The sequence below is a fragment of the Pituophis catenifer genome, unplaced genomic scaffold (assembly GCF_029215685.1).
Source record: "Pituophis catenifer annectens isolate HBS135680 unplaced genomic scaffold, rPitCat1.0.hap2 SCAF_1, whole genome shotgun sequence".
NCBI lineage: Eukaryota > Metazoa > Chordata > Lepidosauria > Squamata > Colubridae > Pituophis > Pituophis catenifer.
In genome coordinates this window covers 483,893-511,026 of record NW_027256881.1, presented here as the reverse complement: position 1 = coordinate 511,026, position 27,134 = coordinate 483,893, and the positions used below count along the sequence as shown (strand labels likewise).

General features: G+C 45.9%; 1 protein-coding gene across 3 annotated transcripts in view; it reads left to right on the top strand.

Moving 5' to 3' along the window:
• Positions 1 to 24,863, top strand: part of TLCD3A (TLC domain containing 3A) — a 41,788-nt gene extending 16,925 nt beyond the window's left edge. For all 3 annotated transcript variants that reach the window (XM_070931989.1, XM_070931988.1, XM_070931987.1), the window contains exons 2-5: positions 2,675 to 2,758; positions 12,923 to 13,136; positions 16,701 to 16,796; positions 19,651 to 24,863. In XM_070931989.1, coding sequence (XP_070788090.1) covers positions 2,675 to 2,758; positions 12,923 to 13,136; positions 16,701 to 16,796; positions 19,651 to 19,923 — 667 coding nt within the window. In that variant the 3' untranslated portion in view covers positions 19,924 to 24,863. The remainder of the gene's footprint in view (positions 1 to 2,674; positions 2,759 to 12,922; positions 13,137 to 16,700; positions 16,797 to 19,650) is intronic.
• The last annotated feature ends 2,271 nt before the right edge of the window (positions 24,864 to 27,134 follow it).

The window sequence follows — 27,134 nt, the reverse complement described above, 5'->3', positions numbered from 1 at the left end:
CATGCCTAAGGCAGGACTAGAACTCACCTTCTCCTGGTGATTGGCCCAAAGTCACCCAGCCAGCTTTCATGCCTAAGGCAGGACTAGAACTCACCTTCTCCTGGTGATTGGCCCAAAGTCACCCAGCCAGCTTTCATGCCTAAGGCAGGACTAGAACTCACCTTCTCCTGGTGATTGGCCCAAAGTCACCCAGCCAGCTTTCATGCCTAAGGCAGGACTAGAACTCACCTTCTCCTGGTGATTGGCCCAAAGTCACCCAGCCAGCTTTCATGCCTAAGGCAGGACTAGAACTCACCTTCTCCTGGTGATTGGCCCAAAGTCACCCAGCCAGCTTTCATGCCTAAGGCAGGACTAGAACTCACCTTCTCCTGGTGATTGGCCCAAAGTCACCCAGCCAGCTTTCATGCCTAAGGCAGGACTAGAACTCACCTTCTCCTGGTGATTGGCCCAAAGTCACCCAGCCAGCTTTCATGCCTAAGGCAGGACTAGAACTCATCTTCTCCTGGTGATTGGCCCAAAGTCACCCAGCCGCCTTTCATGCCTAAGGCAGGACTAGAACTCACCGTCTCCTGGTGATTGGACCAAAGTCACCTACCTGGCTTTTATGGCTGTGGTGGGACTAGAACTCACAGTCTCCTGCTTTCTAGTCTGGTTCCTTAGCCACTAGATCAGGGATGTCAAACTTGAGGTCCGTGCGCCAGATGCGTCACACGCTGGCCACGCCCATCCCGGTTCACTGAAGGGGGGAAAGTCGCGATACGTCACATGACGACGTGACGACGCGATTTTGACACCGCTGCACTAGATCAAACTAGCACCCTTCAATAGAATTGAAGGAATATTAGAGGTTTTCTAGATCAATTCCTAGGGCAGGATCCACCATGCTATAAAATGCCAGTTTTTAATCTGCGCAACGTTTTTATTGATTATTGTACGCCCTCCAGAGTCCCTTCCTGTGAGATGGGCTGCTATATACCTGTGAATACAAGGGATCCTTGACTTACAACTTCAACAGAGACCAGAATTTTAGTTGTTAAGGGAGGCGGTTGTTAAACGAGTCATGTCGGATTTTACAACCAGTTTTTGCCAACTTTGTTACGGCCATTTTTATGATCTCTTGCCATGGTTGTTAGGCAAATCATCTGCCGTTGTTAAGTGAATCATGTGGCTGTTAAACCCACATATCTTAAAGTCTGCCGTCATTGTTCCGAATGACAAACTCAACCAAGGCAAGCCCGATCGAGACAATCCAATCTCTAACGCAAAACTTTATTGACTACATCATATCGGAACAGATGAGGGCAAAACCAGATCTAGCTAATTCCCACGCAGACCCACATAGCTAAAAGTTCAGGTCCTCCTTCCCCCTATAAGACCAGGTCACATTGTCCAATGAAGTTTCTTGGTATTGTTATGAGAAAGTCTGGTAAAGTCTTGGTAAACCCCTGCTGAAGTGTCCTTGGTTCCCATGGCTGGCATCGTGACGTCCGGAACCAAATTTCTATCTACCCCTTCCCCTTTCCTCCCCCCATAGTTTGTTGGCAAGCTGAGAAGAGACATCTAAAGCGTCTTTTGAAGCTTGACATCTGCTGGCTGAAGAATTCTGGGAGTTGAAGTCCCCCCAATTTAAAGGATGATGGCTTGGGGATTCTGGGAGTTGGAGTCCACCCATGTTAAAGCATGCTCGCTGGGGGATTCTGGGAGTCAAAGTCCACCCCTCTTAAAGCATGCTGGCTGGGGGATTCTGGGAATGGACGTCCACCTCTCTTAAAGCAGGCTGGCTGGGGAATTCTGGGAGTGGAAGTCCACCCATCTTCAAGCATGCTGGCTGGGGAATTCTGGGAGTGGAAGTCCACCCATCTTAAAGCATACTGGCTGGGAAGTTCTGGGAGTTATAGTCCACCAATCCCAACGCATGCTGGCTGGGGGATTCTGAGAGTTGGAGTCCATCCCTCTTAAAGCATGCTGGCTGGGGGATTCTGGGAGTCGAAGTCCACCCATCCCAACGCATGCTGGCTGGGGGATTCTGGGATTTGACGTCCACCCCTCTTAAAGCATGCTGGCTGGGGGATTCTGGGAGTTGGAGTCCACCCATCCCAACGCATGCTGGCTGGGGGATTCTGGGAGTTGACGTCCACCCCTCTTAAAGCATGCTGGCTGGGGGATTCTGGGAGTCGAAGTCCACCCATCCCAACGCATGCTGGCTGGGGGATTCTGGGATTTGACGTCCACCCCTCTTAAAGCATGCTGGCTGGGGGATTCTGGGAGTTGGAGTCCACCCATCCCAACGCATGCTGGCTGGGGGATTCTGGGAGTTGACGTCCACCCCTCTTAAAGCATGCTGGCTGGGGGATTCTGGGAGTTGAAGTCCACCCCTCTTAAAGCATGCTGGCTGGGGGATTCTGGGAGTTGAAGTCCACCCCTCAGTTGCCAAGTGTGAAAAATACTGCTCCAGATAACTCTAGCCTGCTATCCTATCCTATCCTATCTTCTCTTCTCTTCCTTTTTTCTGTGAACTAAGCATACCCAGTTCGTTTAACCCTACACCCTATGTCCGTTGCAAGTTTCTATTCGTTTCCCTCCAGAAATATTTCATATTTTTGCCTGTCTATTTCCCCTCTTCCCTCTCGGTCACGTCCCTTATTCTGACTTTAATTTTTCTTTCTTCCTCCAGGCTGGTCTCTTCCGTCCAAGCCATCATGGCCACCCTCTCCGGCCTGGTTGTCATTTTCAACTGCAAAGATGTGGTACACGGCAGGTAATGAAAAATGGGGCCTTTGCAGAAAGAGAGAGAGAGAAAAAAAACCCCAGGCATCTGAAATCCTGCTTGGACTTTGGACAGGATACTCACCTGCCAAGATAGGACATTACAAAATCAGATGGGATGTTCAGACAGGTGGCAGGATGACACCAGGTACCCTCAAGGCCGTAAATGGGTAATAATTAGCCATTTATGGCTAAAGCCAGAGCCCCAATTTCAAAATATCTTTACTTATTTATTTATTTATTTATTTTATTTATTTTTCATATTTGTATACCGCCCTACTCCCGAAGGACTCAGGGCGGTGAACAGCCATAATAAATACAAATACATATAGAAGTTAAAAACTATTAAAAAACAGATTAAGTAATTTAGGCTCAAAGATTAAAACATCCAAATTTATCTAAAGAGGTCTAAAACCCGATTTAAAAGCCAGTTTAAAAGCCAATTAAAAAGGGAGAGTTAGGCCAGACTTACTTGCAGGAAGACCTTGATTTTCCACCACGATTGCGCCCACAACGTCTTGTCGCTTAGCGAGACAATCGCAAAGTGACCTTTGCCCCATTTTACGACCTTTCCCACCACAATTGTTAAGCGAGTCACTGCAGTTGTAGAGTGAGCCAGACGGTTGTTAAGTGAATCAGGCTTCTGGGTTGACTTGGCTTGTCACCCCAGGGACACTGCAACCGTCATAAATATGAGTCAGTGGCCAAGCGTCTGAATTTCGATCACGTGTCCACGGGGACTCTGCAACGGTCGTAAGTGTGAAAAACGGTCATAGGTCATTTTTTGCAATGCCATTGTGACTGAATGGTCACTAAAGGAATGCTTGTAATTTGAGGACTACCTGTATTTATTTATTTATTTATCGAACTATGTCACCCATCCAGGGGTGAAATGCTACCGGTTTGAGGCGGTTCGCCCGAACCGGTAGTAAAAAAAAATGCTTTAAAAAGTTCCCACGATCGCCGGCACAGCTGAACTTTTTTTTTTTTTTACTTTTTTTTAGCATTTTTTTACTACTCATTCGGGCAATAGGTAGTAAAAAAATGCTAAAAAAATAAATAAATAAAAAAGATTCCGACAATCAGCTGTTTTAATCAGCTGTTGCGTGCAATCCTGGGAACTTTTTTTTACTTATCAAAGCATTTTTTACTACCTATTAGGGGTCCGGTTTTGCTCCCAGGAGGGGTGCTGTGAAAGAAAGAAAGAAGGAAAGAGAGAGAGAGAAAGAAAGAAAGAAAGAAAGAGAGAGAGAGAGAGGGGGGCGCTAGACGCAGCTTCAGAGGATACCTTGAAAGAGCACAGCAATCAATCCAGAGCTGGAAGGGACCTGAAGGTCATCTAGTCCAACCCGCTGGTCCAGCAGGACATTGTTAAAGTGAGTTTCTGTCTTTGGACACCGCCCAGTCACATGACTACATAGCCACGCCCACCCAGTCACATGATCCCACCACTACCAAGCCACGCCCACAGAACTGGTAGGGAAAAAAATTAGATTTCACCACTGCACCCATTTCACCAAAGGTGGCTTACAGACATTGAATAAATTGTAAAGGAAAACATTGAAACAATAGAGTTATTAAATTTAAAAATTCAGTTCAGTGTGTATACTCTGGAAAGAGTGCAGAGAAGAGCAACAAAGAGGATTAAGGGACTGGAGGCTAAAACATATGAAGAACGGTTGCAGGAACTGGGCATGGCTACTCTAGTGAAGAGAAGGACTAGGGGAGACATGATAGCAGTGTTTCAATATCTCAGGGGCTGCCCCAAAGAAGAGGGAGTCAAGCTATTCTCCAAAGCACCTGAAGGCAGGACAAGAAGCAACGGATGGAAACTAATCAAGGAGAGAAGCAATTTAGAACTAAGGAGAAAATTCCTGACAGTGAGAACAATTAATCAGTGGAACTACTTGCCTCCAGAAGTTGTGAATGCTCCAACCCTGGAAGTTTTTAAGAAGAGACTGGACAGCCATTTGTCTGAAACGGGGTAGGGTTTCCTGCCTAAGCAGGGGGCTGGACTAGAAGACCTCCCAGATCCCTTCCCAACGCTTGTTAATCTGACCCACACGCAGCTGGTTTTGTTCTGCAAACAAACCTTCACGTTTTGTGCATCGCTCGCAAAAAAAGAGCAACGTTGGCGTGTGCAGAGTTCGCGAGCGGCTTCTGGCAGGGCTATTTGAGGGCAGCTGATAGCATCAAGGAAAGAGTGCGCGATGACCACAGGGCAGGCATTTTTAGCAGCTGAGTGGAAAATTATGCCAGGTCTAAGCTCACAAAGAAAAGAAATCGGTCTTTTGGATGCGATTCGGATCACCAACCCGATCAGTGTTTTTATATATATATATATATTGTATGACACAGGGGTGGGTTCTACTTTCCTTTACTACCAGTTTGCAACCATGTTAGCAGATGGCTGACGAAAGTTTAGCAGAATAAAATTGTAATTATTTTAGTTCCGGAGTTCGCAGAATATTTGCTTCTTTCTTTACAAATATACCTGGAACTCGTATTTTTAGAATAGTTTGTAATATATTTAGTATATACTTGTATATATTTAGTACATACCTCTGTATATGTGTGTGTGTGTGTGTGTGTGTGTGTATACCGGTATATACTAAATACTGAATAAACTATTCAGTTTATCATACACACGCACGTGTGTATATATATATATATGTATACAGTGGTGGGATTCAGCCAATTTGCACCACTTCGGGAGAACCGGTTGTTAACTTTCTGAGGAGTTTGGCAAACTGGTTGTTGGAAGAAATCATTAGGGCAGAGAACCGGTTGTTAAATTACTTGAATCCCACCAATATATATATATATATATATGTATATGTGTTACAAACTATTCTAAAAATATGAGTTCCAGGTATATTAGTAAAGAAAGAAGCAAACTTCCTGCGAGCTCCGGAACTTAAAATTTTAAAAGAATTAAAATTTTATTTAACTAAGCTTTCGTCAGCCATCTGCTGTCATCGTCAGAGTATTAAACTACCATTACAGAGATCTCTACCTTTATATGCCATTAATCAATTTGGCCCTTGCATGTGTAAAGGCAGAAATCTCTGTAATGGTAGTTTAATACCCTGACGATGTCAGCAGATGGCTGATGAAAGCTTAGTTAAATAAAATTTTAATTCTTTTAAAATTTTAAGTTCCGGAGTTCGCAGGATGTCTGCTTCTTTCTTTTTGTATATGTATGTGTATATATATGTGTGTGTGTGTGTGTGTAACAGTTTATTTAGTATGTATCTATGTATGTGTGTATGCATGTATGTAAACAGTTTAGTATTTAAGATAAATCACATAGTCACATTGATTTATTTACATTCAGATGCTTGATAATGTGTTCATATCAAGAAGATATGAAGAAACAAGCTCAGACTCAACCCCTCCAAGACCGAGTGGCTGTGGCTTCCGGCGTCCCGGTATAGTCAGCTGGTACCATCACTGACAATAGGGGATGAGATCTTGCTCCCCACAGAGAGGGCCCGCAACTTGGGTGTCCTCCTGGATTCACAGTTATCTTTAGAAGATCATTTGACAGCCGTGGCCAGGGGTGCCTTTTATCAGGTTCGCCTGATCCGCCAGTTGCGTCCCTTTCTGGATCGGGACGCCTTGCGCACGGTCACTCATGCCCTAGTTACCTCCCGTATGGACTACTGTAATGCTCTCTACATGGAGCTCCCCTTGAAAAACACCCGGAGGCTCCAACTGGTCCAGAACGTAGCCGCGCGGGTGATTATGGGCGCAGCTCATTACGCCCATGTAACACCTCTCCTACGCGAGCTGCACTGGCTCCCGGTGGTCTTCCGGATGCGATTCAAGGTGTTAGTTATCACCTTTAAAGCGCTCCATGGCTTAGGACCTGGGTACCTACGAGACCGTCTTTTGCCACCAATAGCCTCCCACCGACCAGTTCGTTCTCACAGGGAGGGACTACTCAGGGTACCGTCAGTCAAATTATGTCGACTGGCGACTCCCAGGGGGAGGGCCTTCTCTGTGGGGGCTCCAACCCTTTGGAATGAACTGCCCCCGGAGATACGGAATATCCCTGATCTCCGTGCTTTCCGCCGTGCCCTCAAGACCCTGATGTTCCAACAGGCAGGGCTAAACATACAAACATGCAAATGATTTTTTAAATGTTATCTAATTCTGGGTTTTATTTAATTGACCAAACTAAGTAACAATTTTAATTAGCAATTTTATGATGTTTGTGTGTCTATATTTTTCTTGACTGTACACCGCCTTGAGTCCTACGGGAGAAAGGCGGTATAGAAATATAATAAATAATAATAATAATAATAATATGTATGACGGTTGCAGTGTCATAGGGTCATATGATCCTGGGGTGAAATGCTACCGGTTTGCACCGGTTCGGGCGAATCGGTAGTGATAAAATCTACCGGTTCGGCGAACTGGTAGTAAAAAAAGCTACTGGTTCATCTGAAGCGGTATTTCCAACCATCAGCTGTGCCGCGCGATTTATATTCGCTAGGAAGCAGGAAATCCTGCTTTCTAGCAAATCTAAATCGCGCGGCACAGCTGTTCCCCCGCATCACTGTTCTACTTATCTTGTTAAGCCTCCTTTTTCTGCACGAAGCGCGCGTTTGGCACGTACTATGCATGGATGTGCAGCATGTGTTTGGCGTGCACTGCGCCTGCATGTACGCACTGTGCTTTTGGCGCACACCACATGCACCGGTGGCAATCCGCGGAGGATTTGACCACTGATATGATCCCCTTTTGTGACCTACTGACCAGCCAAGTCAACGAGGAAGCCAGATTCATGTAACAACGGCGTTACTAACTTAACAGCTGTAGTGATTCACTTAACGACCGTGGCAAGAAAAGTTGTAAAACGAGGCAACACTCACTTAACAAACGTCTCACTTCGCAACATAAATCTTGGGGACTCAGTTCTGGTCGTACGTTGAGGACTACGTAGTAGTTAGGTGTAGTCCTGGTCTCACCACCGTTCATTCAAAGTTGCAACAGCACCGTGCGATTGTAACTTTGAACGGTCACTAAACGAATCCTTTGTAAGTTGAAGAATACCTGTATCTCCAGTCTGATGAAGAGAAGTATTAGGGGGTGACATGATAGCAGTATATTCCAGTATCTCAGGGGTTGCCCCAAAGAAGAGGGAGTCAAGCTATTCTCCAAAGCACCTGAAGGCAGGAGAAGAAGCAACAGGTGGAAACTAATCAAGGAGAGAAGCAATTTAGAATTAAGGAGAAATTCCCTGACAGTGAGAACAATTAACCAATGGAACTACTTGCCACCAGAAATTGTGAATGCTCCAACACTGGACGTTTTCAATAAGAGACTGGACAGCCATTTGTCTGAAGTGGTGTAGGGTTTCCTGCCTGGGCAGGGGGTTGGACTAGAAGACCTCCAAGGTCCCTTCCAACTCTGTTATTCTCTTAAGGACTAGGGGTAACATGATAACAGTCTTCCAATATTTGAGGAAGAAGAGGGGGTTAAGCTATTCTCCAAAGCACCAGAAGCCAAGAAAAAGACGCAACGGATGGAAAATAATCAACCTGGAACTAAGGAGAAATTCCCTGACAGTGAGAACAATTAACCAGTGGAACTCCTTGCTTCCAGAAATTGTTGGTGCTCCATCACTGGCTTTTAAGAAGAGGCTGGATAACCATTTGTCTGGAAACGGTATATTGAACAGAAGGATGTAGGAGACGGACCAGACTGGGCCCGAAGGAGGGGGGGGAGGTCATATACGTGATCTTTTACCAGGGGGTTGGTCTAGAAGACCTCTAAGGTCCCTCTCCAGCCCTATTTTCTATGTTGTAAGAGTCTTCTATTCCCGGATTACATTTGAAAAAGTTCCAGAAGGTTCCAAAAGGACAGAGAGGGTGGATTTGTCAGCTCTTCCCACCCCCCCACCCCCTCTTTTTCTGGGTTTGAAAATGGGCTAGTTGTAGGTTTTGAATTAACTTTTTGGAGATTTTAACCTGGAGGAAAAGAGGTCAGGCAAACAAGAAACTTGCCGAATCATGGAAAACGGTTTCAGAATAATCATTTCTGTTGAAATGTTGAAACTGTAAAGTGTTTGGCAAAAGGGAGGCGAATGAAACGTCATCCAGAGTGGTGCTTAAATATTTGCGAATCTCTTTTTTTTTCAACATTTCCCCATCCACACGACCTCTTAGATGTGAGCCCTTCTCCAGACGAGGCCTAAAATGAGATTTAAAAAAAAATAAGTCAAGGAAACAAATGAGTCAACCACAATACAGGTAGCTGTCAGGGTTCCCGATGGCAGATTCCCAAGTGAAGCCAGCTCTGACCCTACGTAATTTACGCCCCAGTCATGACTCTGTTCCCCCCACCCCGCTCCTCCTCCCAGGCTGTGTCATCAATCACATTCGCCAACAGAGCAATTTCAAGGGTTGTAGAGGTCACTCCCCTCCGGCTGCTGAAGGTAACCCTGGGATACAGCCTTGAGAGAGATAAGTCTGGAATGTGCATCTGTCTTTGCTTGCCCTGCCATTTCGCTGGTTTCCCATCCACCTTCGCCTATGGCAACTCGAGAGCAGGCCAAGGATGATTTGCGAGTTGGCGGTAGTCCTCAACTTATGACCACAATGGAACCCAAACTTTCTGTTGCTAAGCGAGATAGTGGTAGAATTGAGTTGTGATTCCTTTTATGAACTTTCTTGCCGGAGTTGTTAAGTGGATCACCACAGTTATTAAGTGGCTTCCCCATTGGCTTTGTCTTGTCCGAAGGTCGCAAAAGGGGATCACACAACCTTGGGATTCCGCAATTGTCATAAATACGAGTTGACTGCTTAAGCGGCCCAATTTTGATCATGTGACTATGAGGATGGTGAAATGGTCATAAGTCATGATGACAGATGATGTTACTACCTGTACTGTACAGGTAGTCCTCGACTTACAACCGCTCGTTTAGTGACCATTCAAATAACGGCGATGACAAAAGTCACAACCGATTTTCATACTTACGGCCGTTGTAACATCTCCATGGTGATGCAATCCAAATTTGGACGCCTGACAGCTGGTTCCTATTTATGACGCTTCCAGGATCCCGAGATCACGTGATCCTCTTTTTACGACCTCCTGACAAGCAAAGTCAAGGGGGAAGCCAGATTCACTTAACAACCTTGTGACCAATTTAACGTCTGCAGTGATTCACTTAACACTTAAGCGCGGCGAGACAGGTCGTAAAACGGAGGCAAAACCCATCTAAGAAACGTCTCGCTTCACGATGGAAATTTGGGGCTCCGTTGCGGCCGTAAGGGGAGGACTCCCTGTACTTAAATCTACCCGCAGCCGATGCATGTCAGGACAGTCATGAATTAGGCATGTGAAAAGCTTGCCAAGGAAATATCATTTTGGGAACATCGTCCCCCAGAGTTATGTAGACGCTTGATGTTCCGAAAAAGTATTTTGTGTGCCTGATTAAATATTTTGGTTACATTTCCGTCTACCCCACCTTGCTGCTTCTATTAATAGGAGAGATCGCTTAGAAAAGGGAAACCGGTGAAGCTTGTATCCGGCTGGGTCTAATTCAGAAAAAAGAAAAAGAAAAACTGGAATATCGAGATCTATCCTGATCTGTGGATTAACGATTGGGCAGCTCTTACGCCGAGCATGTTAATAATATTTGCCTTAATGGGAGGTGTAGGAGATCTTAATATATTGGAACCTGATACCTTTTGGATTTTGAATTCGGCTCATTCCTCCTTGGTGACAGGTAGTCCTCGATTTACGACCACAATGGATTTACGACCACATTTCTGTTGCTAAGTGAAACACTTGTTGCTAAGTGAAACACTTCTGCCCCATTTTGTGACCTTTCAGTGTTACAAGGACACTGAGAAAAGTGACTTGTGACCTTTTTTTCACACTTACGACCGTTGCAACATGATCAAAATTCAGAACGCTTGGCAACCGACTCATATTTATGACGGTTGCAGTGCCCCGGGGTCATGTGATCCCCTTTTGCGACCTTCTGACAAGCAAAGTCAATGGGGAAATTAGATTCACTTAACAACTTGTGTGAGGTAACTTAACAACGGCAGTGATTCACGTAACAGCTCTGGCAAGAATGGTCGTAAAGTAAGGCAAAACTCACATAACCGTCTTGGTTACCAACGGTAATTTGGGGCTCAATTGTTGTAAGCTGAGGACTACCTGTAAAAGGAATACTACAGCCACATTCTGTGGCAGGGGTGGGGAACGATGGCCCCTTTATGACTTGTGGACTTCAACTCCCAGAATTCCTGAGCCAGCATTAACATTGGTTGGCTCAGGAATTCTGGGAGTTGAAGTCCAAAAGTCATAAAGGGGCCATCATTCCCCATGCTGGCTCAGGAATTGTGGGAGTGGAAGTCCAAAAGTCATAAAAGGGCCATCATTGGTTTGGTAGAGTAGCTTTATGTAAAATGATGTTACTTCCTAAATTTAACTTTTTATTCGAGATGCTTCCGATTTTTTTAACCGAAAAGGACATTTTTTTTTTTTAATTTGATTTATATGCCGCCCTTCTCCGGAGACTCAGGGCGGCTTACAATGCGTTAAGCAATAGCCTTCATACTTTTGTATATTTATACAAAGTCAGCTTATTGCTCCCACAAACTGGGTCCTCATTTCACCTACCTTAGAAAGGATGGAAGGCTGAGTCAACCTTGAGCCTTGGAGAGATTCGAACCAGCAGAAATTGCAGGCAGCTGTGTTAATGACAGGGTGCACTAAACCACTGTACTATCAAGGCTCTTATTATACATTGAAGTATATAAAAAAAATTAGATAAATTTTGTAATGGGGATAAAAAACCAAGACTGATTAAGAAAATGTGGTATCAGAACCAAAAACAAGGTGGTTTAGGAATTCCAAAATTATTAAACTATATAGAGCATTTAATATAAAAACAGTAGTAAAAATTTTAAAAGGAGATGTTAAACTTTGGGGTAATTTGGAAATGAAGGAAATAAAGAAGTTTGGTTACAAATGGTTTTTGGAAAATTTTAAAGGTAAGGTTAAAATTTGTAATTATTGGTTAGTTTGACTAAAAATTGGGACAGAGTAGCAAAAAAATTAATACCAGACGCATTGTATTTAGGTAAACTGAAAGAGAATTGCCCAATGAAATTAAATAGTAACAGAGAGAGGATTATAATAGAAGAGAAAGTGGAAACAACTGTTCCCCATGCTGGCTCATGAATTGTGGGAGTTGAAGTCCAAAAGTCATAAAACGGCCATCGTTCCCCATCCTTCGTCTATGGGTTAATATATATAAACATTTAGAACTTAATCATTGTGAAATGGAAGAAAGGCATCCCTGACCATGTTTAAATATATTAGGATAAAGAATGAATTATTAAATATTAAAAGATAATATATATGATTAAAAATGGAGAAAATAGAATTTGAGGGTGAAAGAAGATACTGTTTATAGAAATAAGAATAGAAATATTAATTACTACATATCCAAAATTTAATCTTACATAAAATATATCAGTTATATCATCATTTAAGTATTTCGACATTTCCTTACATATCACCATTTTTTGTTATCTACCCAGTGGTAAAATAAATCCCATATCAAATAATATTGTTTTTCTTCCCGCTCTCTTATTTCAAATGTCAATTTGCTCATTTCGGCACAGTCCAACATTTTCCTAATAATTTCTTCATCCGAAGATATCATTTTTTTCTTTCCAATTTTTAGCAAGTAGTAATATTATGAAAAGAGGAGAGGGATGCAACCCGACCGATGTTCTATCTGTACTGGATTGAATGAATGATGTCTTATTTGTTTTTACTTTTTATTTTATTTTTTTGTTTTAAAATAAAAAATGATTTGGGAAAAAAAATAGAATAGAAATATTAAGAGCTTGATTAACAATATGGAAAAAGAACACTTTGGCCGAAATTGTAAGTAAGTAAAATATATTTGGATATGATAAATTGCATATGATATGATACGGTCAATACTCTGTTTCATAAAATATGTGGGTGTGTTATTAGGGGGGAAAAAAACCCAATAAAACTTGATTAAAAAAAAAAAAAGAACTTAGTCATCGTATGTTACATTACATGTATGAATGACATGAAGGAGTGAGGCTTGACCCAATCTAGTCGCCCTTAACGTTCTTCTCTCCCGCAACAGACACTGGATCGCCAGGGAATATGTCTGGATCGTGGTGTCATACATGACCTACGATATCTACGTCATGTATCTTTGCCACTGGCACAAGAATCAAGACAAAGGGCTGGCAGACGGGAAGAACTTCTGGGAGAACCTTCGAAGCTTTCTTCAGAAGGAACGGCTGATGGTCACCCACCACCTCTTCATCCTCCTCGTCTTAACGCCGGTCGCTGTGGTGAGGCCACCTCCTGAGGGCCAAAGGGTGCTCAAGCTATAGGTCTGATGTGGCCATCCGTGTTCTTGTGAGGGAAGTCCATGGAAAACAATGTGATTCCTAGTTGTTCTTGTTGTTTTTTAAAAAAAATCTAAACACAGTTAGTCCTCGATTTACGACCACAATTGAGCCCCCAACTTTCTGCGGTTAAGTGAGACATTTGTGAAGTGAGCTTTTGCCCATTTTTACGACCTTTCTTGCCACAGTTGTTAAGTGAATCGGGCTTTCCCTATTGACTTTGCTTGTCAGAAGGTCGCAAAAGGGGAACATGTGACCCGCCCAAGGACGCTGCAACGGTCATAAATATGAGTCAGTTGCCAAACATCTGAATTTTCATCACGTGACCGTGACGGGGAGGCCGTCATGGTCTCAAGTGTGAAAAACGATTAGAAGTCACTTTTTTTCCATGCTGTTGTAACTTCAAACAGTCGCTAAATGAACTGTTGTAAATCGAGGGCTACCTGTGGAGTCAGTCCTCGACTTATGACCGCAATTGCGACTGGGATTTTGGTCACTAAGTGATGTGGTCGTTAAGCGAGTCATCCCATGATCATTTTTTTTCACGAATGTTTTGCCGTGGCCATTGAGCCAATTGGCATGGTCGTTAAGCGAATCCGACGTCCCCGTGGATTTGGCTTGTCGGAAGGTTGCAAAAGGGGATGACATGAACCCCGGGGAGATTGCAACCGTCATAAATTTGAAACCAGTTGCCAAGCCTCTGAATTTTGATCGCGTGACCATGTGAATGCTGCCATGGTCATAAGTGTGAAAAACTGTCATAACGCACGTTTTTCAGCGCCGTTCAGGGGTGAAATGCTCCTGGTTCGGACCGGATCGCCTGATCCAGTAGCGATGGCGGCGGGTGGTTCGGAGAACCGGTAACAAAAATCCCTGCGCCCCCCCAACCCCCACCCCTCATGCCCAGCTGAGCCTCAGGATCATCAGAGGCTTTTTTTTTTTTTTACTTTTAAAAGCATTTTTTCTACAACCTCTTCGGCTGAAAAAATGCTTTTAAAAGTAAAAAAAAAAAAAAAAGCCTCTGATGATCGCGTGGCTCAGCTGGGATCGTCAGAGGCTTTTAAAAGCATTTTTTTTCTGCAACCTCTTGTCCGAAGAGGTGGTTAAAAAAAAAATGCTTTGAAAAGTCTCTGACGATCCCAGCTGAGTTGCCTGATCAGCCGAGAGGCTTTTCAAAGCATTAGAAAAAATGCTTTGAAAAGTTAAAAAAAAAAAAAGCCTCTGATGATCACGCGGCTCAGCTGGGATCGTCAGAGGCTTTTAAAAGCATTTTTTTTCTGCAACCTCTTGTCCGAAGAGGTGGTTAAAAAAAATGCTTTGAAAAGCCTCTGACGATCCCAGCTGAGTGGCCTGATCGGCAGAGGCTTTTCAAAGCATTAGAAAAAATGCTTTTAAAAGTTTAAAAAGAAAAAAAAGTTGGCCACGCCCACCCAGTCACATTACCCCCACCACCACCAAGCCACGCCCACAGAACCGGTAGTAACAATTTTTACATTTCACCCCCGGTGCCGTTCCCTCTCCAAACGGTCGCTAAATGAATGGTTGTAAGTCGAGGACGGCCTGCCGTTTTCTTTGAAATTAATTCATTACGACGAACGAATCCTTAAATCCATGAAAGACTCCTGCACGAGATCAATACGAGATCATCTCGAAACAGATCAGACAACACCTGGATGGACAGATGTTTCCAAAACTCCCGTTTTTTTTTTTTTTTTGAAATGGCTCGGGAAATGCGGCCCAACCACTTCTCTAATGCTGCAGGCGGACATTCCACCTGTGAAGCTTGCGTTCTCCCGATGGACATCAAAGGCACGTCCGGTTCGCCTTGGGGTTTGTTTGGCGGGGGGCGTTGTGTAATCTTTTGCCGGATCAAGGCCAGCCTTCCCTCGCACGCCCAAGTCTCGGGGCTCCTCGATAAGACGATCCGGCGTCCCTCTGGGCCCCATCGGTGGGTTTTTCAAGATCCGACAGGTAATCCTGGGTTTGATTCCCGCGGCCAAGTTTTTTTTCTTGGGTTCCTGAGCCGGGAATTGAGCCACCTTCCTTTGGCCGCGAAGGTCGTGGTTGCGCCAAGGCTGCTAAATAGCTGTGCCGCCTATGAGTGTGTCTGGGCACCCGTGTGCCCACGGGGTCAGGGAACCCAAAAAGGGCTCACAGGCCTTGAAGCTAGCTGGGAGGTGAGGCTGAAAAACATTTTGCATCCCATCCGTGGCTCTAAAACATCCTTTCCCCTGGACCCTCCCTCCCTCCCTCCCTCTCTCTTCCACTCTCTCCCTCGCTCACACTTTCTCCCTCCCTCCCCCCTTCCTTTCCCCTCTCTTTCTCACTGTCCCCCATTCTTCCTCTCTCTTCCTCTCTCCCTCCCTCTCTTCCCCTCTCTTTCTCACTCTCCCATTCTTCCTCTCTCTCTTCCTCTCTCTCTCTCTTTTCCTCTCCCTCCTTTTCTCCCTCTTCCTCCCTCCCCCTCTCCCTCCCTCTCCCTCCCTTCCTCTCTCCCTCCCTCTTCCCCTCTCTTTCTCACTCCCCCATTTTTTCTCTCTCTCTTTTCCTCTCCCTCCCTCCTTTTCTCCCTCCCTCCTTCTTCTCCCTCTCCCTCTCCCTCCCTTTCCCTCCCTTCCTCTCTCCCTCCCTCTCTTCCCCTCTCTTTCTCACTCCCCCATTATTCCTCTCTCTCTCTCTCTCTCTTTTCCTCTCCCTCCCTCCTTCTCTTCCTCCCTCCTTCTTCTCTCCCTCCCTCCCTCTCCCTCCCTCCCCCTCTCCCTCCCTTCCTCTCTCCCTCCCTCTTCCCCTCTCTTTCTCCCTCCCCCTCTTTCTCTCCCTTTTGTCTCCCTCCCTCCTCCTCTCCCTCCCTCCTTCTTCTCTCCCTCTCTCCCTACCCCTCCCTCCCCTCTCCCTCCTTCTCCCTCCCTTCCTCTCTCCCTCCCTCTCTTTCTCACTTTCCCATTCTTCCTCTCTCTCTTCCTCTCCCCCCTCCTTCTCTCCCTCCTTCCTTCTCTCCCTCTCTCCCTCTCCGCCTTCCCCATTCTTCCTCTCTCCCTCCCTCTCTCTCCTTCCCCTCTTCTCCTCTCCCCTCTTCCTCTCTCTCTCCCTCTCCCCCTTCCTTTCTCTCTCTCTCTCTTCCTCTCCCTATCTCCCGACCTCTCTTCCCCTTTCTCACTCTCCCCTATTCTTCCTTTCTCCCTCCCCCATTCTTCCTCCCTCCCTCCCTCTCCCCCCTCTCTCCCATCTCTTCATCTTTCTCTTTCCCTCTGTCCCTCTCTTCCTCTCTCTTTCCCTCCTTCCTCCTCTTCCTCTTTCTGTCTCCACCTCATCCTCTCCCACTCCCTCCCTTCCCCTCTTCCTTTTTCTCTCTCCTTCTTCCCTTCTTTCTCACTCTCCCCGTTCTTCCTCTCTCCCTTCTCTCCTTCCCTCCCCTCTCCCTCCCCCCTCTCCCTCCCTTCCTCTCCACTCTTCCTCTTTCTCCCTCTTCCTCCCTCCCTCCCTCTCCCTCTCTCTCTTTCTCTACAGCATCTGCGAGGTGAACTCGGAGATTTTTTCGTGGGCTGCATCTTCACTGCTGAGCTCAGCACCCCGTTTGTATCCCTGGGAAAGATCCTGATGCAGGTGAGCATGTCAGACCTGAGACCTCCCTATATTATTATTATTATTATTATTATTATTATTATTATTATTATTATTATTATTATTATTATTATTATTATTATTATTATTATTATTATTAATTATATATAATAGATATAATAATAAATATAATAATAATTAATAATAATTATTATTATTATTAGCCTCGGTGGTGCAGCAGACTAAAGTGCTGTTAAGTGCTAGCACTTAGCTGCCAGCTGCCTGCAATTAGTGCAAGTTCGAATCTCCCCAGGCTCAAGGTTGACTCAGCCTTCCATCCTTTCGAGGTAGGTAAATTGAGGACCCGGATTGTGGGGGCAATAAGCTGACTTTGTATAAAAAAAGAAAGCCCAACTAAGCAGGTATATACAAAAAAGCATGCAGGCTATTGCTATAATGCATTGTAAGCCGCCCTGAGTCTATGGAGAAGGGCGGCATATAAATTGGATAAATAAATAAATAAATTATTATTATTATTATTATTATTATTATTAACTTTAGATGCCGCCCATCTCACCTCGCAAAGCGACTCTGGGCGCCTTTCAATTAGAATGCTAAATCCTGGTAGTCCTTGACTTTCGGCCCCAAATTTCCTTTCCTAAGCAAGGCAGCTGTTAAGTGAGCTTCACCTCGTATTACGACCTTTTTTCCCCCCCATGGTTGTTAAGCGAATTGCTGCGGTTGTTAAGTGAATCATGCAATCATTTAGGGAACCGGGCTTCCGCTGTTGCAGGGGTGTCAAACTCGATTTCATTGAGGGCCACATCAGGGTTTTGTTTGACCTCGGCACGCCGTGTGGGCGTGGTCCCATTTCCCGCACGCAGCCCCCCCCCGAGCTCCATTTTTGTTGGCAGAGGGCTGCAGGAGGCTATCCTGGTTGAAAACAGAGCCTGGGAGGGCCACGTGTGACAGCCTGGCGGGCCACGAGCAGGGGTGAAATGCTCCCGGTTCAGACCGGATCACCCGATCCGGTAGCGATGGTGGCGGGTGGTTCGGATAACCGGTAGCAAAAATCCCTGCGCCTCCCCCCCCATGCCCAGCTGAGCCACATGATCATCAGAGGCTTTTTTTTTTTACTTTTTAAAGCATTTTTTCTACAACCTCTTCCGACGAAAAAATGCTTTTAAAAGTAAAAAAAAAAAAAGCCTCTGATGATCGTGCGGCTCAGCTGGGATCATCAGAGGCTCTTCAAAGCATTTTTTTCTGCAACCTCTTGGCCGAAGAGTTGGTAAAAGAAATGCCTTGAAAAGTCTCTGACGATCCCAGGTGAGTTGCCTGATCGGCAGAGGCTTTTCAAAGCATTAGAAAAAATGCTTTTAAAAGTAAAAAAAAAAAAATGCCTCTGATGATCGTGCGGCTCAGCTGGGATCGTCAGAGGCTTTTCAAAGCATTTTTTTTCTGCAACCTCTTGGCCGAAGAGGTGATTAAAAAAAATGCTTTGAAAAGTCTCTGACGATCCCAGCTGAGTGGCCTGATCGGCAGAGGCTTTTCAAAGCATTAGAAAAAATGATTTGAAAAGTTTTTTTTTAAAAAAAAGTTGGCCACGCCCACCCAGTCACATTACCTCCCCACCAAGCCACGCCCACAGAACTGGTAGTCACAAATTTTACATTTCACCCCGGCCACGAGCTCCGTTTTAGCTGGTAGAGGCACCGCGGACCACTCCTTCGCTGATTCCAGGGTGGCCCCACGGGCCAGATCTAAGCACCCCATGTGCCGATGGGCCTTGAGTTTGACACCTCTGAGTCAGTGGTGAAATCCAAAAATTTTTTACTACCGGTTCTGTGGGCGTGGCTTGGTGCGCTTGGTGTGGCTTGGTAGGTGTGGCAGAGGAAGGATACTGCAAAATCTCCAATCCCACCCCACTCCAGGGGAAGGATATTGCAAAATCCCCATTCCCTCCCCACTCTGAGCTCAGCCAGTTCTCCAAACTACTCAAAATTTCCGCTACCAGTTGTCCAGAACCTGTTGCGCCCTTGGCTGTCCTTGTCAGAAGCTGACAGGGAAACGTTACAAACGGTGGTCACTTTACAACTTCGTAATAAGTTTATTTATTAAATATATTTATTATTTATTTATTAAATTTATATGCCGCCCCTCTCCGGAGACTCAGGGCGGTTCAAGTTGCTTAACTACTGTGGCAAAAACGGTCATAAAATGAGGCGCAATTCACTTAACAACTTCCTTGCTTAGCAGTGGAAATTTTGGGCTCGATTATGGTCATAAGTCGAGGACTACCTGTGGTAGAATTTCGGAAGCCCACTACAGGTAGTCCTTGACTTACAGCAGTTCATTTAGCGACCTTTCAAACTTACGCCGACACTAAAAAAGTGACTTACGACTGTTTTTCACACTTATGACTATTGCAGCATCCCTGTGGTTGGCTATACGATCAAAATTCAGACACAACTGACTCATATTTATGACGGTTGCAGTATCTCGGGGTCATGCGATTCCCCTTATGTGACCTTCTGACAAGCAAAGTCCACGGGGAAGCCGGTTTCACTTAACAACCAGGTTACTAACTTAACAACTATAGTGATTCACTTAATAAGAAAGGTTGTAAAATGAGACAAAACTCACTTAACAACTTGTCGAGCGAAATGTTGGGCTCGATTGGGGTCGTAAGTCAAGGACTACCTGTACTAAGTCTGAAAAGGAAGAAAGTCAGAACGCAAATCGTACAGAGATGCAGCAGGCCCCCTCCTGCCTGATGTGGGAATTAAAAGAGCAGCTGCTGGAATTTCTCCCAGCTTTGATCTTGTTATTTTGTGGGTCAGCACTTGCCTCTCCGTTAACCTTCTCAACGTTTTCTTCTTTTGGTGGTTGTTGACAGCTGAAAATGCAAGATTCCCTCCTGCATAAGATCAACGGGATTCTCATCCTGGTTACCTTCTTCCTTTGCCGGATCCTCCTCTTCCCGTACATGTACTGGGCCTACGGGCGACAGATGAACATACCTATCTACGAGGTGCCCTTTCGCATCCCTCTGCATTGCAACGTGGCCAACGCCTTCTTAATCGCGCCCCAAATCTACTGGTTTAGCCTCATCTGCCGCAAAGCAATGAGGCTCTACAGCAGTTCTCCAGCACCGGATCGAACGCGATAGCAAAAAACGCCTAAACATTCCCTTTGGAACCAACCTGCCTCACTTTAACAGATTGGGGGATTTGGGGGAGGCGCCATTTTGCAACTGGCTGCCGTTCTTCCCAGTCGAGATGGAGAATCGCGAATCACCTCCACGGAGGTGCCTTCGTGGTCGCCAAACAATCACGAGCCTGGAGGCTGTATGCTTTCCAAGTCTCCCCGTATCCGTGCCCAGTGACTGCAGCGGTGTTCCAGATGTGTTCCAGATGTTGAAAGTGGAAACTGAGACTTGTGGCTGGCCAGCCTTGGAGGCCATGAGAATTCTGCAAATCTCATCTTTTGCCCTGAGATTTTCAGTTGGCAGTTTAGGGCAATGAGGTTAAAGAACACCACACAGCTTGATCTACACGTCCTTCTTTGATTATCCCTTGTCAGAGTGTGCCCTGATCTTTTCATTTCCTCACCTTGAAAAATTGCCGGCCTTCTAAACCAAGGGTGTCAAACTGGTGGCCCACGGACCGGATACGTCATGCGCAGGCCACGCCCACCCCAGCTTTGTGAAGGGAAAAAAAATGTCATGAAACATCATGTGATGGCAACATGACGCAGCGAGTTTGACGCCCATGTTCTAAACCTTCTTCCATATGCTCCCTGTTGTGCCAGTTTGCTGCTGGTGAAATATAGATAGCCTTATTTGGACGTCTTGATGGCCACCTTGATTTTACCGAAAGTACCGAGGGATTGCTCCTGGAAAATTTTAGCATCCCTTTTGATTTTTGTTAAAAATACATCTCAACGTTCTTGTGCTTCTCCTTCGTATAGCCATGCCCAGCAAAATAACGGAAGCTGGAGAGAATTGGGATCGCCCTTGTCCCATATCGTGGAAAGATTCTCACTTCGAACAGACAATATTGTACAATGTTGCATTTTTTGCACATTCCAAGTTTCCTTTCCATGCACAAGATGGAAAACTTGGCCGACGTCAAGGTCATTTCGGAACAGGTGCCAACCTTTGAGGCGGATAACTGGATCGTGATTCAAGAAGATAAGGTTCAAGAAGAGAATTTTTGGTGCTCCGTGTGTGTGAGAGACGCACGTAAAAATCAATGAGGCTTCAACAATGGCGTTCCCACTGCCATCTTGATTTTTTTCTGACTTTGCAGATATTCAACAAAGAAAGGAAGGAAAATTGAGAGAGTGAAGATGAATCAGAAGTTGCTGAGGATGGACCAAACCAGCTGTTCAGATTTGGAAGGATTCTCGTAAGATCTGACTTGGCTCCCAAACATGACAAACCCTCTGTGGTTAAATCAACTATTCCTTTATTAGGAGCGCAAGCAGCCCTGGCAAAAGGTTTCTCTCTCACAGCAGACTATCAATGGCTGACCGACAGAGAGATTAATAGTTGTCTGCTACACCTATTCATCTCCGCCCCCTGCCTTTTATCCCCAGAGCTAGGATGGGGCTTCGCTAGCAGCGGTGGGCTCTTCTGTCCCAAGGACCGGCCCGTAGATTTCCACTGCTCTCCTCTCTTCTGCCTTCTGTGCATCCGCGCGTCAGGCACTGGACCCAGCTGTTCCTCCTCCTCCTCATCAGCCACCTGGGGGCTGTTGATTCTCCATCTGAGGGCTGATGGACAGTTCAGCCTGTCTCTTTCTCTCTGCCAGCTCCATTCCCTCTTCCTCCTCGGAGCTCTCAGGTTGCCTTGATGCTGACCCTGACTCCTACGCTGCCTCCTCACCTGATTCGGCAGCTGGAGGGGCTGGTGACCAACAGGCCACAACAGATTCTTTTTTGCCTTGTGGTTCTAACTCTGGTCCCCAGAAGTCTGTTGGATGAGCAAACCAGGATCACGCACGAGAGGCCAATTCACTGGCACCACAAACAGGCCAGATTTCTTATCGGTAGCCAAATTCAGTGAGGAGGTAGCTGCCAAATTCAGTGGCAGCTACCTCCTCAACTTGGCCTAAGCCAGGCCCAACAAGAAAAATCCACGGGAAAATAGAGTTTGTATAGAGTGAGATCTAGGACAACTTGTCCCAGCCTATTCGCCGCAGGACAGCAGTTACACTAATAGCAAGGCAATGGTGGAACAGAATGATTAAAGCAAGGATGCTAAAGGAGGGACACAATGAAATAAGAACAAACAAATAGGAGCCTGGATAGCTCAACAGACAGAAGCACTGTAATTTAACACCAGCTGTCTGCAATTAAAGTAAGATCGAATCTCGCCAGGCTCAAGGTTGACTCAGCCTTCCATCCTTTCTAAGGTAGGTAAATTGAGGACCCAGTTTGTGGGGGCAATAAGCTGACTTTGTATAAATATTCCAAAGTATGAAGGCTATTGCTTAACGCACTGTAAGCCGCCCTGAGTCTCCGGAGAAGGGCGGCATATAAATCAAATTAAAAAAAAAAAAAAGAAGAACGAGAACAATTTGAACAGTGTTGAAGAATCCGTGGCGTTGAGTTATCCTGTGTTGAATTGACCCAGGACGAGTTTTCTGGAAGCGAATTGGCTGTGGCAAGTTGTCCTGCAACAAGCTAGCCGTGGCGAATTGGCCACGAAAAGTTGGCCACAGTTGAGTTGTCCCATACTATATAGAGAGTCCTTATTTCCATTCAACTTTGGAAAGATACCGTGTTTCCCCAAAAATATGACCTACTCCGAAAGTAAGTCCTAGCTTGATTTTTTTTACACGTGCACCCAATATAAGCCCTACACCCCCCAAAAAAAGCCCTAGTTAAGACCCCACCCACAGCAGGGTGGACAGTGTCATAAAAATATCCCAGTAAAAGAAACAGGAGACAGCAATGACAGTTTCCATATATGTCCGTGTGCATCTCAAAACCTCTATCCATCTGCTACTTTCCGTTCTCTATTTCTCTCGGTTTCATCCTTCTATGTCCAAATATATATTTTAAAACGACATACTTTGCAAAGTCACATGTCGCAGCAACAGCTCAGTGGGATTACAAATAGCTCTGATACAGTTTGCAATCTTTCTATCTAAAACTTTGGTTCGTGTCGCTTTTTAGGGCCTGCTGCTATCCTTCTGAGAACTATGGACTCTGGTAGCCCAATAGGCTATTTGTCCCTTTTTCTCACAAAATTAAACTTGGCTGCGGATGGTGGGAGGTAGTGCTGCCCTACTACTTACCTTCGGATAGTTGCAGCTACCCTGTTTCCCCGAAAATAAGACCCAACCAGAAAATAAGCCCTAACATGATTTTTCAGGATGCTTGTCATGTAAACCCTCTTGTTGTGACCCAGGCCCAAGTAGGTATTATCAAATGCAATCAGCTGGAAAACAAACAGACTTTATTAGAACAGCTGAGAATTAACTCATTCTCAGCGTAGTCCAAACTAAATTAAAGCAAATTCTTCATAACACAAATTCTTCAGTCTAATCACCAACCTTGGTATAATTAGGCAACCTGCCAAAGGCTTTTCTCGGCAAAAGTTCAGGAGCAGAAGACGCCGACAAGAAATAAATGCAGCAAGACAAGAAACAAATCTATCAACGTTGTTTTCCGACAAAGAGCCAAGAGTCGTTGCCGGTCTTTTAAGCCTTATGGGGCCAATCATCTCCTGGCCTTACTCCCGAGTCGTCCCTTTTGCTTTAGCTGCTCTTGCCTTCTGGCAGCTCTTCTCATGCATGCACTAGGAACAGGCTCCTCCTGTTCCTCTGCCTCTCTGCTGTCAGCCTCTGGAGGCTCCGGAGTCCGCACATCACACCCCGATGGCCCTGGCTCCATCTCTGCCTCCGACGCAGAGCCCTCGTCCGGGCCTTCCCCAGCCTCCCGGACTGGCCCATGTTTTTCCTCAGCCTCCTCACTGTCCAACTCCAATGCTCCGCAGGCTGCTGGTGGACCACAACACCTACCCCCAAAATAAGCCCCAGTTAAGATTGTCAGTATTTTTCCCCAAAATAAGACCTAACCAGAAAATAAGCCCTAATGTGTCTTTTGGTGCAAAAATTAATATATGACCTGGTCTTATTTTCAGGGAAACACAGTAGGCCTCGCACATCTCGGCCCATTTCCTTTGCTGCAGCCAGCAAGGCTTTCCTGAAGGCCTCTGTAGCTGATAACAGAGCTCCGGATCAATTGTGGATGACATCCCCCCTGAAAATAAGACCTGGTGCCTTTTTTTGGTGGCAAAATAAATAAATAAATAAGACAGGGTCGTATTTTTGGGAAAACACGGTAGGGCACTGCTCCCTCAAGGTCGTGTTTCTGGGGCGGGGGAGAACAGAGAAAACTTTTCCAAACATTGGCGGTGGAAACAACAAATTGATATGACTTGACGAGGAGGAGAAAGCTGAAACATTAGTCTGGATATTTGCTACTACCGATAGTCCTCGATTTAACAACGCTTCATTTAGTAACTGTTCAACGTTACAATGGCACTGAAAAAAAAGCGACATATGACCGTTTTTCACACTATTGCGACATCCCCTGTGGTCACCCGATCAAAATTCAGACTCTTGGCCGCTGACTCGTATTTATGACGGCTGCAGGGTCCCGTCCTCCCCTGCTTTTGCGAACGTCTGACCAGCAAAGTTGACGAGGAAGCCGGAATTCACTTAATGACTGTGTGATTAACTTAACAACTAAAGCGATTCACCGAACAACCGTGGCAAGAAAGGTCATAAAACCGGGGGGGGGAACTCACTTAACAACGGTCTCGCTTAGCAGCGGGAATTTGGGGCTTCATTGTGGTTATAAGACGAAGACTTAAACTGTATACAGTTCCATCTATGCGGCTGGAAATGTTTGAAACGGCCTTTTTTTGAGTCGGGGGGGATTTGAATATTTACGGTAGGGTTAGAATGGCCGTCTCGGGCCTAAAATGCTATGTTTTGAGTCTGAAACGTTATCAGATTGGGAAAATTTTGCCCAAGAGTGTGTCTGTATCACAACCATCTTTAAACCAGCGTTTCTCGATCTCAGCCATTTTAAGATGGGTGGACTTCAACTCCCAGAATTCCCCAGCCAGCCAGCATGGCTGGCTGGGGAATTCTGGGAGTTGAAGTCCACCCATCTTAAAATGGCTGAGATCGAGAAACGCTGTAGGCTAAAGAAAAAAACTTGTTAAAGTTTTGAAGATGAGATGAGGTGTACAAGTACAAGCTACAGGCACTCTCTCATCCTCGCTCACTACCTTTCTCCTCTCCTTCCTCTCCCCTTCCTTCTTCCCTCCATCTCCTCCTCCCCTTTCTTCCCTTCTCTTCCTTCTCCTTTTTCCTGCTCCTTCCTTCCCTTCTCCCCTCCCTCCCTTCTTTCTTCTCTCCTTCCCTCCATTGCTCTCTCCTTCCTCCTTCCTTCCCTTCTCCTTTTTCCTTCTCTTTTTCCTCCCTACCTCTCCTGCTCCTTCCTTCCCTTCTCCCCTCCCTCCCTCCCTTCTCTCCTTCCTTCCTCCTTCCCTCCCGGTTGCTCTTTCCTTCCTCATTTCTCCTTCTCTTCCTTCCTTCCCCTCCCCTCTCCTTTATTCCTTCTTCTCCTTTCTTCCTTCTCCTCCCCTTTCTTCTCCTCCTCCTTTTCCTTGTGTAGCAGTGGACATTTTGGGTTTAATTGTGGTCGTAAATCAAGAACTCCTCTGCTGCCCCCCCATCCTTTCTTCTCTTCCTTCTTCCTTCCCTTCCCTTCTCTTCCTTCCCTTTCCTTCTCTCTTTCCTTCCTTCCTTCCTCCCTTCTTCCTTTCCTTCCCTCCCTTCCTTTCCTTTCCTTCTCTCCCTTCCCTTCTCTTCCTTCCCTTTCCTTCTCTTTCCTTCCTTCCTTCCTCCCTTCTTCCTTTCCTTCCCTCCCTTCCTTTCCTTTCCTTCTCTTCCTTCCCTTCTCTTCCTTCCCTTTCCTTCTCTCTTTCCTTCCTTCCTCCCTTCCTTCCCTTCCCTCCCTTCCTTCTCTCCCTTCCCTTCTTTTCCTTTCCTTTCCTTCTCTTCCCTTGCCTTCCCTCTTCCTTTCCTTTCCTGCCCTTTCCTTTCCTTTCCTTTCCTTCTCTTCCCTTGCCTTCCCTCTTCCTTTCCTTTCCTTCTCTTCCCTTGCCTTCCCTCTTCCTTTCCTTTCCTTTTCCTTCCTTCCCTCTTTTCCTTTTCTTTCCTTTCCTTCCCTTCCTTCCCTTCTTTTCCTTTCCTTTCCTTCTCTTCCCTTGCCTTCCCTCTTCCTTTCCTTTTCCTTCCTTCCTTCCCTTCCCTTGCCTTCCCTCTTCCTTTCCTTTCCTTTCCTCTCCTTCCCATTCCATTTCTTTCTTTCCTTTCCTTCCCTCTTTTCCTTTCCTTTCCTTTCCTTCCTTCCCTTGCCTTCCCTCTTCCTTTCCTTTCCTCTCCTCCTCTCCCCTCCCCTCCCCTCCTCCTCTCCTCTCCTTTCCTTCCCATTCCATTCCATTTCTTTTCCTTCCTTTCCTTTCCCTTTCCTCTCTTTTTTTTCTTCCCCTCCTCCCTCCCTCCCCTCCTTCTCTTCCTTCCTTCTGCTTTGAAGACCATCTGCTGCGAGGCCTGTGGGCTTCCTTGGCCAGTTATTGGACAACAGGATAACAAACTGCTGGAGGACAGGCCAGGGGTCTAATCCGGCCAAGCGGGCACAACTTCTGTTGTTATTAAAATTGCTGTTTTTGTGCTAACGCCCCCTGGCGAACGCTCCCACGTCTGCTGTATTTATTTTTCTCTTCCTGTGATAGACATACAACTCTTCTTCTTCTTGTTGTTGTTGAAAGCAAGCTCGACCTTTTTGTGTTTGCAATGGATCACAAAAGCCCCATTTAAGAGGGCTGTTTTAACGATTTTAAAGTTGTGGGGACAATTTAAAGGGGGGGGGGAGACTAAAAGGCAATAACTTAGAACAGTGATGGCTAACCTTTTTGCCATCACGTGCCAGGAGTGGGAGGGGGGGGGCGGGGGAGGTTCACGCGTACGCGTGCCCACACCCATAATTCTATGCGCCCCACCCTGCGCATGTGCGCGCAACCCTCCCTTCCCCCCCCCGCTCCTGGCATGCGATGGCCTGGTAGGCCCATTTTTCTTTCTCACCTGGCTCCAGTTCCTCTCTATGCATCTGGGGAGGGCGAAAACAGCCTTCCCCATCCCCTCGGAGGCCTGAAACAGCCCAATTCCCAACTCCTGGTTCAGGGATGGGTTCTAATTTTTTTTACTACCGGTTCTGTGGGCGTGGCTTATTTTGTGGGTGTGGCTTGGAGGTCATGTGACTAGGTGGGCGTGGCTAGCTGGTCACAGTCAT